Source organism: Rhinatrema bivittatum, chromosome 7 (genome assembly GCF_901001135.1).
Source record: "Rhinatrema bivittatum chromosome 7, aRhiBiv1.1, whole genome shotgun sequence".
Classification (NCBI taxonomy): domain Eukaryota; kingdom Metazoa; phylum Chordata; class Amphibia; order Gymnophiona; family Rhinatrematidae; genus Rhinatrema; species Rhinatrema bivittatum.
Window position 1 is genome coordinate 222,231,775 of NC_042621.1, and position 17,079 is coordinate 222,248,853.

Consider the following 17,079-nt stretch of genomic DNA (forward strand, 5'->3'; position numbering starts at 1 on the left):
TAACACCAAAATAATCTCTGCATGGGTATTGGGATAATGCTTTAGAATCATTTCCTAAAAGTGAAGCATTACCACATCAAGGGGCAACCTCCTGCAGGAAGTCGAGCTTGCATGGCTGACAGCTAAAAGATACCAATAAGCTCCAAATGAGGAAAGTCGCTTTAGTGATGTGGTCACTTGCGTACTGGAAACTAGATGGAGACAAACAACTAACGTCATCTTAAGTCACCGATTAGCATTCAGACGGCAACCGCTTTCCATTATGGTTGAATAAGATTTCAACCAGTGAACAGAGCCAAAACGTTCTATAATTGTGTGCCACATCCCTTCAGTCATTCAGACCCCCACCATTCCTTTAATAATTTCTATAGCTAACAGTAAACATGTTATGATGGCCAACAATTAGCTGATGCAGTTATGAGTTATACAGATGCATAATGGAAGTGTATTCTGCCATCAATGCAAGATATTTTATATTATCCTCCATCTATCTACAAAATACCAAATAATAATTGACAAATATAAAATAAAAGAAAATGTGTGTAAAACGTTTGCAGTTACAGTTATCGCTTGTGAAAGGCACATTATGTAACCCAGTTGAAATGCAGTAATAGCTCGGAACAAAGGAGGAAAAGAGCATCAAACATTTTCTTCCTATTAAGTATCAGTATTCTGTCATTCTGAAATTCATTCTGGCTCCTAGAGCATAAATACACTTCAGTATTTTTGTTAGTACTGCCAGAAAATCAGCAATCACTCATCGACACAAGCCAACAAAAGCATGACTCTTTGTGCAGGAATTTTCTTGCAAATTTAAAAACAAGGGACGTTCAGAAAACCAGTGTTTGGTGATGGGATGACAATAAATATTGCCAAGCCCCATTCAAATGTCAAGCTAAACGAAATGATAAAGTGACCTATTCTACACACTGCAGATATTTAAAATTGCACACCAAGCCTACACGGCAAAGGAAGCACAAGCTAGATTTGGTAGAACTGTACAGTAAATGGACAGTACATACACAAGCACAGAAGAGACCGATCACCTGAGAATCCTGACTCCTCTTTCCCACGGGTCATTCAGCCTGACCCCTGTCTACCTGACACACTACGCGCTCTCTTAAGCCTATGCCACCGATAGTTTCAAAACCTGCAGCCTGGTGGTACTGATTTCACAACACATGAGATTAGCGTAGCCAGTGTGTGAGCCTTGACAACTGGTGCTGCTGCTCACAAGTTTCAAATTCTTGTCTCTGTTGACATTTGTCCAATACATGTGCACATATTTTTCTTTCCATCTAAAGAAATTAACATTAATATATCTCAGTATATCTAAATCTTCAAACATATTGAACTATACCTTTTAAAACTTACTTCTTCATCATTGAAAGCTATAATAGCACAATTTCATTGTTTATAAAACCATGAAAGCACAAATAATGTTAGTATTACATAAAAGATCTAGTAGTATAAAGTATTTTTTCAAAGCAAAAGCACTATCAATATTTTTACAAGACCCAGTAAGCAATTAAAGCAAAATCATGAAGGCCGCCTTCTCATTCACTTTGTTTTATCTGGAAAGGAATAAACATTTCAAGAGTTTGAAAGCTCCTCCTACACAGGCTCTCACTTTTTCATGAATTTACTTGAATTCTGGGTACTGGTCAGCTGACGCTCATCGGCATCATGCCTAGGTATTACATGAATAATGTAAATATAAAGCTAAATATGGATCCTAGAGTACAGAGAGCCTAGAAAGAACTGGATTGACTTTTCTAAAAAAGATCTAATTTATGCTTTCACCATCACAAACCACAAAATGCACCAAATGTTCCCAGCCACAGCAACACATAGTATCTACAGTTCATCTGTTTTGAGGGTCTTTGAATGTTAAATACATTAACTCCTCTCTAAGAGGTCAACTTTGAGAATAAATAGGTTTTTAATGCTGTCCAAGATTTTGGGTTTGTTTTTTTTAAATACGGTTGCATGCAGGGATTCTGACAAAGTATTCCAGAGGCAGGGATCATCAACCAAAAAGACCCTGTCAAGATTAATGTCTAAGTGTGTACCAGTAGTAGCACCAGAAGTGTTAGAGAAGGAAGTTGAAGTACAGGACTCTGTAGTGGCATCAGTAGGATTGGCAGAATGGAAGTCACTGAAAAATGAGCCAAAACTGGAAAAAAAGATAGGAGAAGTAAAAGGGCTACAATACCCACAAAGAGAGAGGAAGGTAATGATGGAGAAACTCAGGCTAACTCGGTATCCTAAAGACTTGCAAGGGGTGCCAAACCAGGAGAGAGACAGAGCTTAGGTCCTAAGGGAAAGGACCAGGTTCACAAAGAAATAAAGTTGGTCCATACCCAGAGCCGGGGCAGCCGAAAGGGAGCTATGAAGTCTGCCAGATGTAAGCCCTTTCTGCAGATGTTTAGTAGGAAGCACAGTAGAAGGGATGGAACAGCTGACTGTAATATAGTCCTTATACCTAACAATAAGAATAGGAAAGGCAGAGGTTGGTGGAACTTTAAAAAGTACGAGAAAAGACACAAAGCTGGGCTCAGATAGCACAGGGTAAACCAAAAGAAGAGAGCAAAGTCAACTGCTTACAAAGCCTTTCTGCAAATACCCATTGGGGAAATTCTAACACTTTTCTGGGGGTAAAAGGTAAGAAAGGCAAGTGCTCCCCATTAGAACATGGAACTGAGGGGGAGGATATGGAAGGGATGGAAAGGTAAAGTAAGACACCCTTAAAAAGAAGTAGGTAGGTCTACCTTAAACAGGAAACTGATGGCTCAACAGGGAAGCCCTACAGTTTAAAGTAGACCAGGAGAAAGCAGGAAATCAGATTGCAGGGGGCAGATGGGAATAAGCCAAGGAGTCCTGATGCAAGGTATCAAGAAAACCAAGGCCAAGCTAAATATAGCTCCAACCCCCCCCCCCCCCCAAAAAAAAGTAAGCCTGGCTAAGGAGAGCCAGAATTCCTCACGGGGGGGGGGGGGCTCTAACTGGGTACAAAATCATGCTGTAGTTAAAGTAAACCAGTAGCTGAAACTGCTTGCATATTGTAAATCTTTTATGTTTGTGAGAGATGGACTGTAACCCCTTGAAGTACACAGAGAAAACAAATGCACAATAATCCTGTATTAAGGTAAAGATTGCTGTCTGAGGAGTTATTGTTAAAAGAAGCAACCCCTAAAACTAGGAAATAAGAGGGAAAACCTGGCACAGATTCCCACAGGGGCAATTTTGATTAGCCCTTGCAGATGTAAAGTACACGTGCACTTTGCAAGTAATTTTCAAAGGGAAACTACCCAGTATATACGCCAATAGCACCTGTGTAACTCAGTGGCATAGTCATGGGTGGGCCTGGGTGGGCAGCTGCCCACCTAATTTGGACCCAGGCCCATCTAACTGAAACCGGAAGTGGAGCACCGGACCTGCAAGGCCGTTTGGGGATCCCATCTCCGTGCGGCGAAGAAGAGGACCCAGGGCCAGAGTGCCATTCTGTGCATTTGCATGGCACACATGGGGAAGATATCCGGCGGCCGTATGGCCCACTGATCTTCCTATTTGGGGGGGGGGGGGAGGGAGCAGAAGCGCCGCACACAGCTTCTGCTTCCTCCCCCTCCCCAAGCAGGAAGATCGGTAGTCCTACGGCCCAAAGATAGCAGGGGGCCGGTGGCAGGTGGAGAGGCCAACTGATCTTCCTGCTTGGGAGGGGGAGGAAGCGGAAGCTGTGCGCGGGCCTGAATGTGTATGTGTGGGTGAGAATGGAAGCTTGAAAATAGGTGAGAAAGGAAAGTTAGTTCTTACCTGTTAATTTTCGTTCCTATAGTACCACGGATCAGTCGAGACCATGGGTTGAGCCTCCTGTCCAGCAGATGGAGACAGACCAAAACTATAAGGGTATCCTATATCAGGACAGAGCCTACCCTGCAACCCTTCAGTATGACTATTGTCAAAGCAGAAAGTATAAAGAGAACCCTCAGAAATCAAGCAAGTAACAAGAGAATTCAAGTAAGAACCAGAGAACTCAGCAAAAAACGTTAACAATTGTAACTATAGGAACTCTGTAGAAGAAAAAAATGCTCTTGAATCATTGACATCACTGAGATGCTTCTGGTGCCTCAATTATAACCGTAAGGCAGGGGTGGGCACTTCCGGTCCTCGAGGGCCACAAACCAGTCTGGTTTTCAGGATATCCCTAATGAATATGCATGAGAGAGATTTGCATGCACTCTGCTTCAGTTGTATGCAAATCTATGTCATGCATATTCATTAGGATATCCTAAAACCTCGACAGGTTTGTGGCCCTCGAGGACTGGAATTGCCCACCCCTGCCGTAAGGTATCGGTGAACACCGAACATATCCTGCAAAGGAAGGAGAGAAAACTTCGAGCGGACAACAGAGAGTACAGGGAAGGGTGTCTGGACTGATCCATGGTACTACAGGAACAAAAATTAACAGGTAAGAACTAATTTTCCTTTCCCTGTATGTACCCGGATCAGTCCAGACCATGGGATGTACCAAAGCTTCCCTAGACAGGGTAGGACCGAACAAGTCCCGCTCGAAGCACCTGCCTTCCGAAAGAACCAAAGACTGGCGCCTGGACATCAAGGCGGTAATGCCAAGCGAAGGTATGCAGAGATTTCCAAGTCGCCGCCCTGCATATTTTCTGGGGAGAAACAGATTGACTCTCCACCCAGGAGGTGGCCTGAGACCGCAACGAATGAGCCTTCAGACCCTCCGGAATCATTCAGCCTTGGCAGATATAGGCCAATGAAATTGCTTCCTTTAACCATCGAGTGACTGTGGCCTTAGAAGCCTGATTGCCCCTACTTGGACCACTCTAGAGGACAAAGAGGTGGTCGGAGACCCAAAATTCATTTGTGACCTGAAGGTAACGCAAAAGGACGTGTTTAACATCCAGATGGTGAAGGTCATGTCCGGCGAGACCCTCAACATCCTCAGCAGAAAATGCCGGGAGTTCCACCGACTGGTTGACATGGAAGGAGGAGACAACCTTCGGCAAGAAGGAAGGTGCAGTCTTAAGGGAAACACCAGAATCAGAAAAACGCAAAAAGGGCTCGTGGCAAGACAACGCCTGGATCTCCGACACTCGCCTGGCGGAGCATATAGAGACCAAGAAAACAGTCTTGAGCGTCAAATCCTTGAAGGTAGCCCAATGGAGAGATTCAAAGGGAGCCCCACAAAGAGCCCAAAGAACCAAGTTAAGACTCCATGAAGGACAAGTGACGTGGACGGGAGGGTTCAAATGCTTGACACTTTTGAGAAAATGAACCACATCTGGGTGAGACGCTAGCGGGTGACTTCCACACTGCCGAGGAGGGAGCCGAGGGCGGACACTTGGATGCGTAAGGAGCTGAGAGAAAGACCCTTGAAGAGGCCCTTCTGGAGGAAGGAAAGAACCAAGGAGATTGTGGCAGAGCGGACCGATATCCCCGATTCTGCGCAAACCGTTTCGAAGACCTTCCAAACCTGGACATAGGCGAGTGAAGTAGAAGTCTTACAGGCGTACAGTAGGGTAGATATAACCTCCTCCTTATATCCCTTTTTTCTCAATCTCCGCCGTTCAAAAGCCAAGCCGCTAGACAGAAGTGATCCGCCTGATTGAAAAATACTGGACCTTGTCTGAGAAGATGCGGAAGATGACTGAGACAAAGAGGGCCGTCCATTGCCAGATTCACGAGATCCGCGAACCACGGTCTGCACGGCCATTCGGGAGCAACGAGAACGACCGGACCCCTGTGGAGTTCTATTCTTCTGAGAACATTTCCCTCCAAGAGCCAAGGGGGAAACACGTAGAGGAGAATGTCGCTGGGCCAAGGGAGAACTAGGGCATCCACTCCTTCCTAGCAGTGTTCCCTCCAGCGGCTGAAGAACTGGGGAGCTTGGGCATTGCCCAAGGTTGCCATCAAATCCATGCGAGGGGGTCCCCACCTGCGAACAATCAGCTTCATCGCCTCGGCGGACAACTCCCACTCACCGGTACCGAGATGCTGTCGACTTAAAAAAAAAATTGGCCTGCACATTGTCCTTGCCCGCTATGTGAGAAGCTGCCAGTCGCTCCAGGTGACTTCCAGCCCAGGCAAAGAGCTTGCTGGCCTCCAACGCCACCAGGCGACTCCTGGTGCCCCCTTGACGATTGATGTAAGCCACGGTGGTGGAATTGTCCGAGAGCACACGCACCGCCCTGTAGCGAATCAGCGGGAGAAGAGCCTTGAGAGCCAGATGGACTGTTCAGGCCTCCAGACGATTGATGTGCCAGTGGGATTGTATCAGGGACCACCGTCCCTGAAAAGATTGCGACTGGCAAACTGTTCCCCAGCCGGAGAGGCTGGCATCCGTTGTTACCATTATCCATTGCAGTGTCTGTAAGGATATGCCCTTCAGGAGGTGCCGGAGCAAGAGCCACCATTGCATGTCGCCGATGGTAGAGTCAGAGAGTGGGAGATCCATCTGAAACTGTTCCGAGACTGGCTTCCAATGGGATAGCAAAGCTTTCTGTAATGGACGCATATGTGCAAAAGCTCATGGGACCAGGTCGATAGTGGAGGCCATGGTCCCCAGCTCCTGGAGGTAATCCCAGGCTGTAGGGAGAGGCATGAGGATGAAATTGTGGACCTGGTCCATCAGCTTGAACGCCCGAACGTCTGGAAGGAATACTTTGCCTACTCGGGTATCGAAGCAAGTGTTACGAGCGCGCGCGGGCGCGGTCGTCTCGGGCGGGTGGTGAGCCCTTGGGCCACGGCAGGACCCCAGGAGGAGCCCAAGGCCACACCGTGGGAGGTGAGCTGAGCAGGCATGGTGAGCCAGGCAGGCAGGAACAGAAGCAGGGAGTCCGACCCTCAGCCGGACCTGCATGCCCATGGTAGCCAACACGGGGAAGTTGACTAATGAACGGTCCTCCGACTGTTCCCGGCCCTTTCGGACCTGCCGCAGGGAACGGCAATGGGCAGCAGGCCGGACAGAGGCGAGGGCAGACAGAGTCCTTAAACAAACGACATCAGACAGGGCAGAAGCAGGCTGAAGCAGACGGAGACATCAGGACAAGGCTGAAGCGAGACACTAGAAGGATCCAGGCGAGTAGGAACTCCGATGCTGGGATACTCACATCCGAAGCCCCCTCGGCTGGCAGAGGAAGACATCAGGGTACGGGCTGAAGCAGACACTGTAGACAAGGCTGGACGGGAACATTGCACTGTCCATCAGGGCGCCCTACTCAGCCCACCCGTGGGACTGAGTCACGGACCACCCTGTCCCAGACGCGCCCTACACAGCCCTGGGAGGCTGGTCGCGGACCACGCTGAGAAGGAGGGCGCGGGGAAGACCCAGGCGAACAGGACTCCGATGCTGGGAAACTCACATCCGAAGCCCTTACGGCTGGCAGGCACAGGAACAAACATCTAGGCAGGGTCAGAGACAGGCATCAAGGCAGAGACACTGGACATCAGGAACATCAAGCAGAGACAGGACAAGGCGCCATCAAACATGGAGGACCTGGATCGGCTAGGTTACAGGCGACTGTAATGCTCAGATCCAAGGCCCAGACACAGTGAACAGAAAGTCCTTAAATACCGGAGGTAGAAGGCAACTCCCTGGGAGGAGCTTGCCAGGACCGCCCACCGCTGGTCCTATAACTAGGGTAGAGAGCTGCGGGCCAGCCCCTAGGGAAGGGCGTCGCCCAACAGGAAGTCCAAACACTGAGGCTGCAAGCCACAGGCACAGCTAGGCCTCTCAGGCCCTGGAACAAGTCCCGGAAGATGCGCAGGCGAGGCCCTGGCTTCAAGGCGGCCTCTGGAGGAAGGTAAGAGACCTCCTGCAGCGCAGCAGCAGGGGGGATCGCAACAGCAAGCCCCCAGGAATTCCAACACCTGTGAGGCCGCAGATGGCTCTTGGGAAAGTTGATAATCCAGCCCAGCAAAGTGAGTAGAGCTAGAACTCGGTCGACTGCCAGCTTGCAAAGAGATTCCGACTTGGCCCGCACTAGCCAATTGTCCAGATAAGGATGTACCAAAACGCCTTCCCGTCGAAGCATGGCCGCCACCACCACCATGACTTTGGAAAACGTGCACGGTGCTGTGGAGAAACCGAAGGGCAGGGCTCGAAATTGAAACTGTTGGCCCAAGATGTCGAAGCGGAGAAACCTCCGATGCTCGGCCCGGATCAGGATGTGTAGGTAGGCCTCTGTCAAGTCTAGGGAGGCCAGATACTCGCCGGGGTGAACAGCCACTATTACCGACCTCAGGGTCTCCATTCGAAAATGAGGCACCTTGAGAGTTCGGTTGACTCGTTTCAGGTCCAGAATGGGGCAGAAGGAACCGTCCTTTTTCGGTACTATGAAGTAGATGGAATATTGGCTGGTGCCTTGTTCCTCCATGGGGACTGGGACTATGGCCCCCAGTCCGAGCAGTCTGGAGCGAGTCTAAGATACAGCAGCTCGCTTCAGATGTCCGCAAGGGGAGACTATGTGTAGATCCGGTTTGTCTAGAGCAAAGTCTAAAGCTTTGGCCCATTCCTCGAGGAAGAGAGATAGTCGACCACCTAAGTTTGGAACGGAGGAATGGGCGTGCCGAATCTCATTGGGAGGCAGGCTTGGTAGTGGCGTTCTGCGAGAGGCCATCTCGGAAGGCGCGATGGCCTTGAAAGGACTGAGACCAGGACTGAGATCAGGAGAAGTTACCCCTAGAGAAAGACCCTCTCGCCTGAGCATTATAACGCCGCTGTCCCTGGAAATGGGTACGAGCCGGGAAGAAGGCTCTAGACTGTTTTGGGCGGTCCTCAGGCAGCTTGTGTACCTTGTTTTCACCCAAGGATTTAATAAGCTGCTCCAGGTCCTCGCCAAAAAGCAACTTGCCCTTAAAAGGAAGCGTGCCCAACTATGCCTTGGAGGAGAAGTCGGCCGACCAATTCCGGAGCCAGAGAAGCCGTCTGGCCGAGACCGCGGAAGCCATCGCCTTCGCCTGGACGCAGAACAAGTCGTAAAGGGCATCCGTCCCATATGCTATAGCACCTTCCAATCGTTCAGCCTGCTCTGCCTCTGCAGACGGGAGGTCCTGGGTGCTGAGTAATTGCTAAACCCACCTAAGACTTGCCCGCTGCATGAGACTGCTGCAGATCGATGCCCGAACACCCAAGGCCAAGGATTCGAAGATATGCTTGAAACAGAACTCCAGCTTGCAGTCTTGAACATCTTTCAGGGCCGTAGCACCCACCACAGAGATGGTGGTGTGCTTCGTGACAGCCGTCACCTAAGAATCCACCTTAGGGATTTTCAGCATGTCCAGACACTCCTCCGGTAAGGGGTAAAGCTTATCAATAGCCCTCCCCACTCGGAGCCCCAACTCGGGAGCTTCCCACTCTCTTAAGTGCATCAGCTTGTGCATGGGATGAAAGGGGAAAGTGCGTGGGAGGGCCCTAAGTCCCGCCAGGACTGGGTCCACGCAGGCCGGCATAGCGGCCGTAAGCGCATCCACCGCCGGAGTGCCAATGCCCAGCTCCTGAATAACAAAAGAAATAAGAGGATCGAGCTCCTCCCTTTGAAATAAGCGGAGGACTCGGGGGTCATCCCCCTCTAGAGGGGGGGGTTCCTGTCAATTGCTCATCAGGGTCCGGATCCGGGATCATTAGAGAAGTCGGGGGATCCGTGGAGGGGGGGCCCCCGGGACCACCCGCACCCTGATAGCCCCCTGCGTATCCGGGACCACGGGAGCAGGCTGGGGGGCCAACCGAGGGAACTTGGGGAGAGGGGGACCTGGGGGAGAGACTGCCTCCTCTTCTAAGCTAGCTAGGTAAGATTTGTGCATAAGTAGCACAAATTCAGAAGAAAAAAAAAGAGGACGAGAATTCCCAAGGAGGGGAGGGGGAGGGAATGAGGGGGGTCATTACCTTCCTCCGGAGAGTGCTCGGGGCTCAGATCGGGGGGAGAAAGAATAAAAATCGGGCTCCTGAGACTCGAGCAGCTCTGAAACAGTGGCTGCAGGAAAACCCAAGATGGCCGCCGTTCCCACAGTTTGCTGACCCGGCAACGGCCCGGCCATGCGTTTGGATGACCTGCCCCGGGACAAAGATTTAGGAGCTGCTGAGGAGGGGCCCTCACCCCCCCCCCGGCAGACAACCAGAGCACAAATTCTCTCGGGAGAGCCTGATCACAGGCTCTCCACAGGCCAGGCAAGTCAGCAAAACGTGGCATGAGGCAGAGACAGGGCAGAGAAAAACAGCTGAGCTGTAGTGCCTGAGGGAGCGGAGGCAGGAGAGCGAACCCTGCACCCTCCCGTCACTCAATCCCAGCTGCCTGCACAAACAATGAGCCTGAAGCAAAAGACTGCAAAACTTTTTTTTTTTTTACACAATTCATTCAGGCAATGCAGGGGAATGAAAGACTCCCTGCTGGCAGCACCAGGGGGGGGGGGGAAGGAGTCCCGGGGGGGGGGGGGAGAGAGAGAGAGAGAGAGAGAGAGAGGCTGTCTAGGGAGAGTGACTGGACCACCAGTATCGCCCCATAGCCGAGGACCACCAGGAATAGAGAGCCTAGGCTATTTTACAAACAAGGGGCCAAGCCCCCCTAGGCCCCCCAAGAGCGAGGAGACAGGAACTGTCTCCTAAGAGAAAAAAAAATAGTCCAACTTCTTTCTTTTTTTTTTTTTTTAAACACAAGATTTATTTATTTATTTATTTTATCTGGTGAAGAACAACTATACTTGCTTGATCCTGGTATAAGGAAAGAGAAAAACCCCACGAGTAAGGGCTAAGGAATGAACACAGGGAACCGAAGGGTGAGCTGTTGCATCTGCTGGAGAGAAATGAATACTGAAGGGTTGCAGGGTAGGCTCTGTCCTGATATATTTATTTATTTAATTTATTTAAAATCTTTTCTATACCGTTGCTAAGTTATATACCATCGCAAAGGTTTACATGTAGGCACATAAATTAATGTAGGTAAATGCATACTATAGTACATTTTAACAGGTGCCGCCAAAGGTTCAGTTACAATATATCATTAAAGACAATCAATTGTTTAGTGAAGTAGGTCATGACCAGGTGTGCCAATAAGGTACTGTTCATGGGTAAAATTCATATTCATAGTGTTACAATTATTGTGATATAGAGTTCATAGACTATTTTACTGCACATTATTAGAATAGTGCTGTGTGTTGGTTCTCTTCTGCCTATTCTTGTATATTTTCTATTCTCCAGTCTCTTTATAAAATAGTTGTCTTCTTAAATGTTTTGAGGCATTGTGTTCCAGTGTGGGGCCTGCTAAAGATACCCTTACAGTTTTGGTCTGTCTCCATCTGCTGGACAGGAAGCTCAACCCATGGTCTGGAATGATCCGGCCACGTACAGGGAATGGGAGCCTGGGTTTGTGTGTGGGTGAGAATGGGAGCTTGAATGTATATATATATGGGTGAGAATGGGAGCCTGAGTTTGTGTGTGGGTGAGAATGAAAGCCTGGGTTTGTGTATGAGTGAGAATGGAAGCTTGAATATGTGGGTAAGAATGGGTGCTTGAATGTGTGTATGCATGGCTGAGAATGGGAGTTTGAATATGTGTGTATGTGGGTGAGAATAGGAGCATTGGTTTGTGGGTGAGAAAGGGAGTTTGGGTGCCTGGATGTGCGTCTGTGTGTGCATAAGAATGTAAGCCTGGGGAGGGGTGAAAAAGTGAGAGCTTGTATGTGTGTCTGCAGAGAATATGAGCTTGGGGGGGGGGGGGGGAGAGCATATGAGAGTGAGAGCTTGAGTGTGTGAGGGAATCTGTGAGAGAAAGCTTGTATGTGTGTGTGTGTGGAAGGGAAGAAGACAGTAGTAGAAGAAAGACACTGAAAAGGAATTAGGAAATGAGCGACAAGGGAAAAATAGGAAAAAGAGACCAGGACCAATTGATTAGAAAAATACAAAAATCAGACAACAAAGGTAAAAAAATATATATATTTTGAGATATTAGATATGCCATCTTTGAGAATGTGCATTTCTTATATTTTTGTATTTTGCTCTTTCTTAAGTATTCCACTGTTCAGAGACTTTAGTTTCTCAGACTTTCTATTTTGGTTTTATCTGCATATTTCTGTTTCTAATTTGTGGTCTCTTATTTCTATATTAGGTAAGGGCCGGTCTCAGTTTTGCCTGTTTGTGACTGAAATGCAGTATTTCTAGCATATAGTTTCTCTGTAGTAGTAGTCCAGCTTGTTCTGTTATTCCCGTAGGTGATGTATTAATGTTCTAGGGCCTGGTGTAGTATTTGCATTGCTGCTTTTTCATAAGGTTGCTGTTATTTGAATCCTGAGAGTCAGTGCTGTGACTGTATAGCAAGGTTCTAGATGCCTCTTTCTTTGTAAGAGTTTGTGTTACTTCACAAAATAGCAGTGGAGGGTTATTTTTTGCTGAGGTGACACCAGAATTTGAATTTTTTTTTTCATGTTAGTTGTAATGTGAATTGCCCTAGCTCTGTGCTGCACCTGTTCTGATGATTAATTATATTTTATTGTATTTATGAAGATTTCTGGTTTTCTGCAAAGATGGTTCATAAAAGAATACATTAATTTTTGTTTTATTACATGATTGGATCTGACTGTTTTCTATACTTGTGCATTTATAAACTGCAATAAATATAAAATAAATTCTGATTAATAAGGAATTCTTAATGCTGGTACGTGCTTTAAATAATTGAGGTAAAATGTTTTAAAGTTTCATGCATGATGCATAATGGCTGTTGCAAACTACTTAGAAAGCCATTTTAGGGTGCAGTATATGGCATTATTTATCAATAAGAAAACAACTAGTAGGTCTCAGACCTGCATGCCTACTGCCCACCCATGTTAACCTTGTGCTCCCCCCAAAAATCAATTCTGGCTACGCCACTGGCGTAACTATGCAGAAGACGGAGATTTGGGGGGGGGGGGGAGACATAGCAAGAGTACTTTTGCAAATGAAACGTATGTGTGTGTATTTTTCCTCCCCAACCAAAACCCTCCCCGGGAACGCCTCCTTTCAAACCAATTAAAAGGCTGCATGCGGCAAAATCCCAGGTTCACTTTCGGTTGGACAGAAGAGGATAATTTTCAAACAAGCCAGTCTAACTTGGGTAAATGGCTTAGAAAATGGTCTTCTAAAAGGATGAACTTTGACAAGGGTCTGTGTTGGCACAGAGAGTTTGATTTCTTCTTCCAGAAGGGCAAGCAAACACCTCTCACCAGATGCTAGAGCACAGACACAAGGAAGGATTTCCACAGATACAGAAGGGAATGATCCCTTTCAGAAGTGGACAGGGTGATGGCTATTTATTTATAGTTTCTTTAACTTTTTAGGTATCTCGTACTGACCAGAAACAGATTGGTTTCCTGCAAACTGATGAAATGTATGGCCACATTCCAGATGTACAATTGCTATCATTCAGGCCTCTGACTTCCTAATTCTTACACTGACTATAAATATTATGCAGCCCCTATAAGATAAGGTTCTTATGGAGTGTTACCAGTGCAACCAGAACATTTTGTCAGCACTGACATGGCTAAGGTAGGCTTTGCTCACAATATGTAATTTGCTTTTTGATTTCTTTCTTAAAAGACTTGACAGAAAGATAAACATCATATCAAAAGCAATGTTTTTAACTTACCTCATTGAATCTGCTCACAAGACCTTCCACTGTGTTATGCTCATCCTTCTTGGAGGTAAGCAGAGATGTAGACAGAGACGCTTTGATACTTGGAAGCTGGCTCTGGCAGTCGGCATTTCCCATATCCCTGGTCAGGAAGCAGAGGTAGTCAAAAGGCAAGACCTTTCTGTAGAGTTCCTGCTCCTGCTCAGTGAGAATACTGGCGATCTCCTCAGGGAACTGGATCAGGTGCTGCAGTGCCACCAGCTCTTTGCTCACTCCAGCCACATTTGCAGGTAGGGTGCTGGAGCCAGCCATGGTGGTGCACAGCTGGCGTTCTAAAGCAAAACACAAAGAAAACATTGCAGTTTGGTTTTCTGTGTGTAGCAATTCTGAATCCCATTTTTTAAAAGTGTATTTTATCTTAAGGGAAAATAGTATAATACAGTCATAGAATTTATAACTTAACAACCTATCCAGCAACTCTGGCTGCAGAAACTGCTTTTTACTTTGGGGGCTTTCATTTGCACCCTTTATTTCATTTTTCTACCAGCATTAGGCACCACTTGTCTTTGCCCTTTACATGAAAGAGACCCATAGATCAAATATGATCTTTCCTCTTTGCTATGAATAAATGCTGAACCATCTTCCCTTTGAAAGTCTGCATCGTCTGAGGATGATGAAGAGGTACTGCACTGTTGTGACACTGCAGAAAAAGCATAGCAGTCATGCTTTGCTTTGAACAAGGAAAAAAACATGACAAAACTGTAGTTATTAAATTATTTTGAGAATATTTTGAATGGTCTTGGGAGAGACATGTTATGTCAGAATTAAATCTCATATTTACTCCAATATTTGCCCACACTGCAAGATCCTGTATTGTTTTCCATTTAATCTTTATTTCCATGAATTCAAGTTAAGAAACAAGGCAGACATACTATTTTATCCAAGAACCTCAGTCAATCCCCACTGACCAAACTTGTTCTGAGCCAATAAAATTGCTAAAAGTATAGTCATGTTTTGCAATTCTAATAGTATTTTTAAACAAGTATTTTCTGGGCACAGACCAGCCTCCATCTGACTCCTGAGTTTCCACCCCACCAGGAACCTGTTTCCCTCAGTTCTACATATAACCGGCAGACACGAAAGGTTGTTGTCTTCATTCAAAAAGTATGTCATGCTACACTTGAAATTTTAAGTGCCTCACCCACCCTTCGCAGTTCAGATTTTGTAGTGGTGCTCCTCCAGCCATGAGGCATGCATGGACTGTGGCTCCCTTTGGAAATCCAGTAAAGGCATTCCTTCAACTAAACAACAGACGTCACTATAAATCAATGTCTAGAAACCTTTCCCTTCAGGGAGCTATGAGCACTGCTTCCACACCACTTCTAACCCTGGGTAGCTTAAGGAGGGGATGCTAGGCTCAGCACTGTAACAGGGTCCCATGTATGGCAGTGAGCAGGATTGATGCTGGCACCTAAAGCAGTATTTTAAATACAATAAAAATTGACATCTAAAAACTCCAAAGTATACATCAAATAAAATAAATGTAGGTGGTAATCTTAACTAGACATGTCAGAAAAAATATTACTCAAACAATACTTGTGTACCAATTAGTATGGTTAAACAATTTGCACTGTATAGTTATTGGCTATTAATATAAGCTTTATTGATCCTTAGCAATTCATTTTCTAAGAACTTTATGAGAAAATAAAAGATTCCCTTTTTCTCCAAGAGCTGGATGCTAACTGTGCATAATGACCAATCATAGATATAAGAAGAGTTTGTCTATTGGTGAAGAAAGAATCACTGGATTTGTGGACCCAAACTGTTATAGTCCTGGTCTCAAACTTCCTTTTTGTAGGGGAAGTGATGGAAAAGATAGTGGCATCTCAGTTACTGAATTTTCAGAGAAAACCAATATTTTCCACCCACCTCAGTCAGGCTTTTGGGCTGGTCACAGAACAGAAACAGCTCTTGTACATGAAATCAGTGTGAAAGCAGATCCAGCAGAAGGAACGGCCACATTGGTGATTCTGTCTGATATGCACGCAGCCTTTGACACCATAGATCACGAGCTGTTGCTTAAATGCCTTGCTGACCTCAGACTAGAGACAATGGTATTAACTTGGTTTGAGACTTTTCTGACAGGCCGCATTTTTCAGGTCAGTTGGTGTTCAAAGGTATTTTAACCTAGGAATCTTGCATGTGATGTTCCACAGGGGTCAGTGCTGGCCCAGATTTTATTTATTAGTATTTATTTAGCTCCACTAGCGGCCTTGATAAGGGATCAGGGTTTGAGCTGCTACTTTTACACTGATGCAGTTAGTGGCTTATTTTAAGTCATACTGCCAAGTGAACTTGGAGAAATTGAATATTTGTCTCAACCAGATTGCGCTGTGGTTTACTAAGATGAATCTGTCCAAATGTGAAACAATTTAGATAGGCAGGAAAAGTCTGAATTCAATCATTCCCATTACGGCTGGTGTCGAAATACCAATGAATGATGTCATTATTTTTGGTGTCCAAACTGAATCTAACTTTACATTTTCAAATCACATCTCTGCTTTGGTACATTCATCATTTTACTTCTTACGGGACTTAAGAAGATTGAAGCCTTATCTTAAGATGGATATGCAAAATAATTATTCATACTCGCTTGTCTTGTCTAGATTAGATTACTGTGCTGCTTTGCTCTTACAACTTCCTAGTCATTTAAATGCTTACAGCTGATTCAAAATACATTTACTAAGCTAATCCTTGGAGGAAAAAACATTTCTCACCACTCTTGATAAAGCTACTGTATATTGGTTCTCTATAGTGAGCTGGATTAAGTTGTGCCCTACATTGGCTCTCTATAGAGAAATAGATTAGGTTTAATGGCCTATGTCTTGTATTAAAGCTTAAATCACAGTTCAACCTGAATATCTTAATAGGCTTTCTGTGCCTTACCAACCAATAAGAGTATTATTATCTGGTGACCAGGCACTACTGAGGATTTTATCGCCCTCAGAGATCAGACTGGAAAACACCAGAGGCGCATCTTAATCATATCAGGCCTCTTTGCTGTGGAATTTGTTACCTCTAGTGATTTGATTAAAATCTAATTATAGTAAATCTAGGAATAAGACTAAAACTCCAAATGATCTGTAGGGGTTTAACTCAAGTGATTGATCTAATCTAATGAATCATGTTCCATTCTAAAAGTTATAAGCCTCATTAGCCAACTTTGTTTTTATTACAGCTTTATGGCTTATATGTATATTTTTCCTGTTAATTCTATATTGATTTTTTAATGTAATTTATGCTTTGTATTATTAAGTTTTGCTGTTGTAGATATGGTGATTTTATCTTATACTATTCTATTGGATTATCTTGCATTTTATTTACTTATAAACTTTTTATAATGTATTTATTGCACACCTCTTTGATTAATACAGAAAGGAGGTATTTATTTAACATCT

At 45.7% G+C, this 17,079-nt stretch overlaps 1 protein-coding gene across 1 annotated transcript in view; it reads right to left on the minus strand.

Moving 5' to 3' along the window:
• PLCE1 (phospholipase C epsilon 1) overlaps positions 1 to 17,079 on the minus strand; it is a 401,333-nt gene that overhangs the window by 264,830 nt on the left and 119,424 nt on the right. The window contains exon 3 of the mRNA XM_029610717.1: positions 13,637 to 13,953. Coding sequence (XP_029466577.1) covers positions 13,637 to 13,953 — 317 coding nt within the window. The remainder of the gene's footprint in view (positions 1 to 13,636; positions 13,954 to 17,079) is intronic.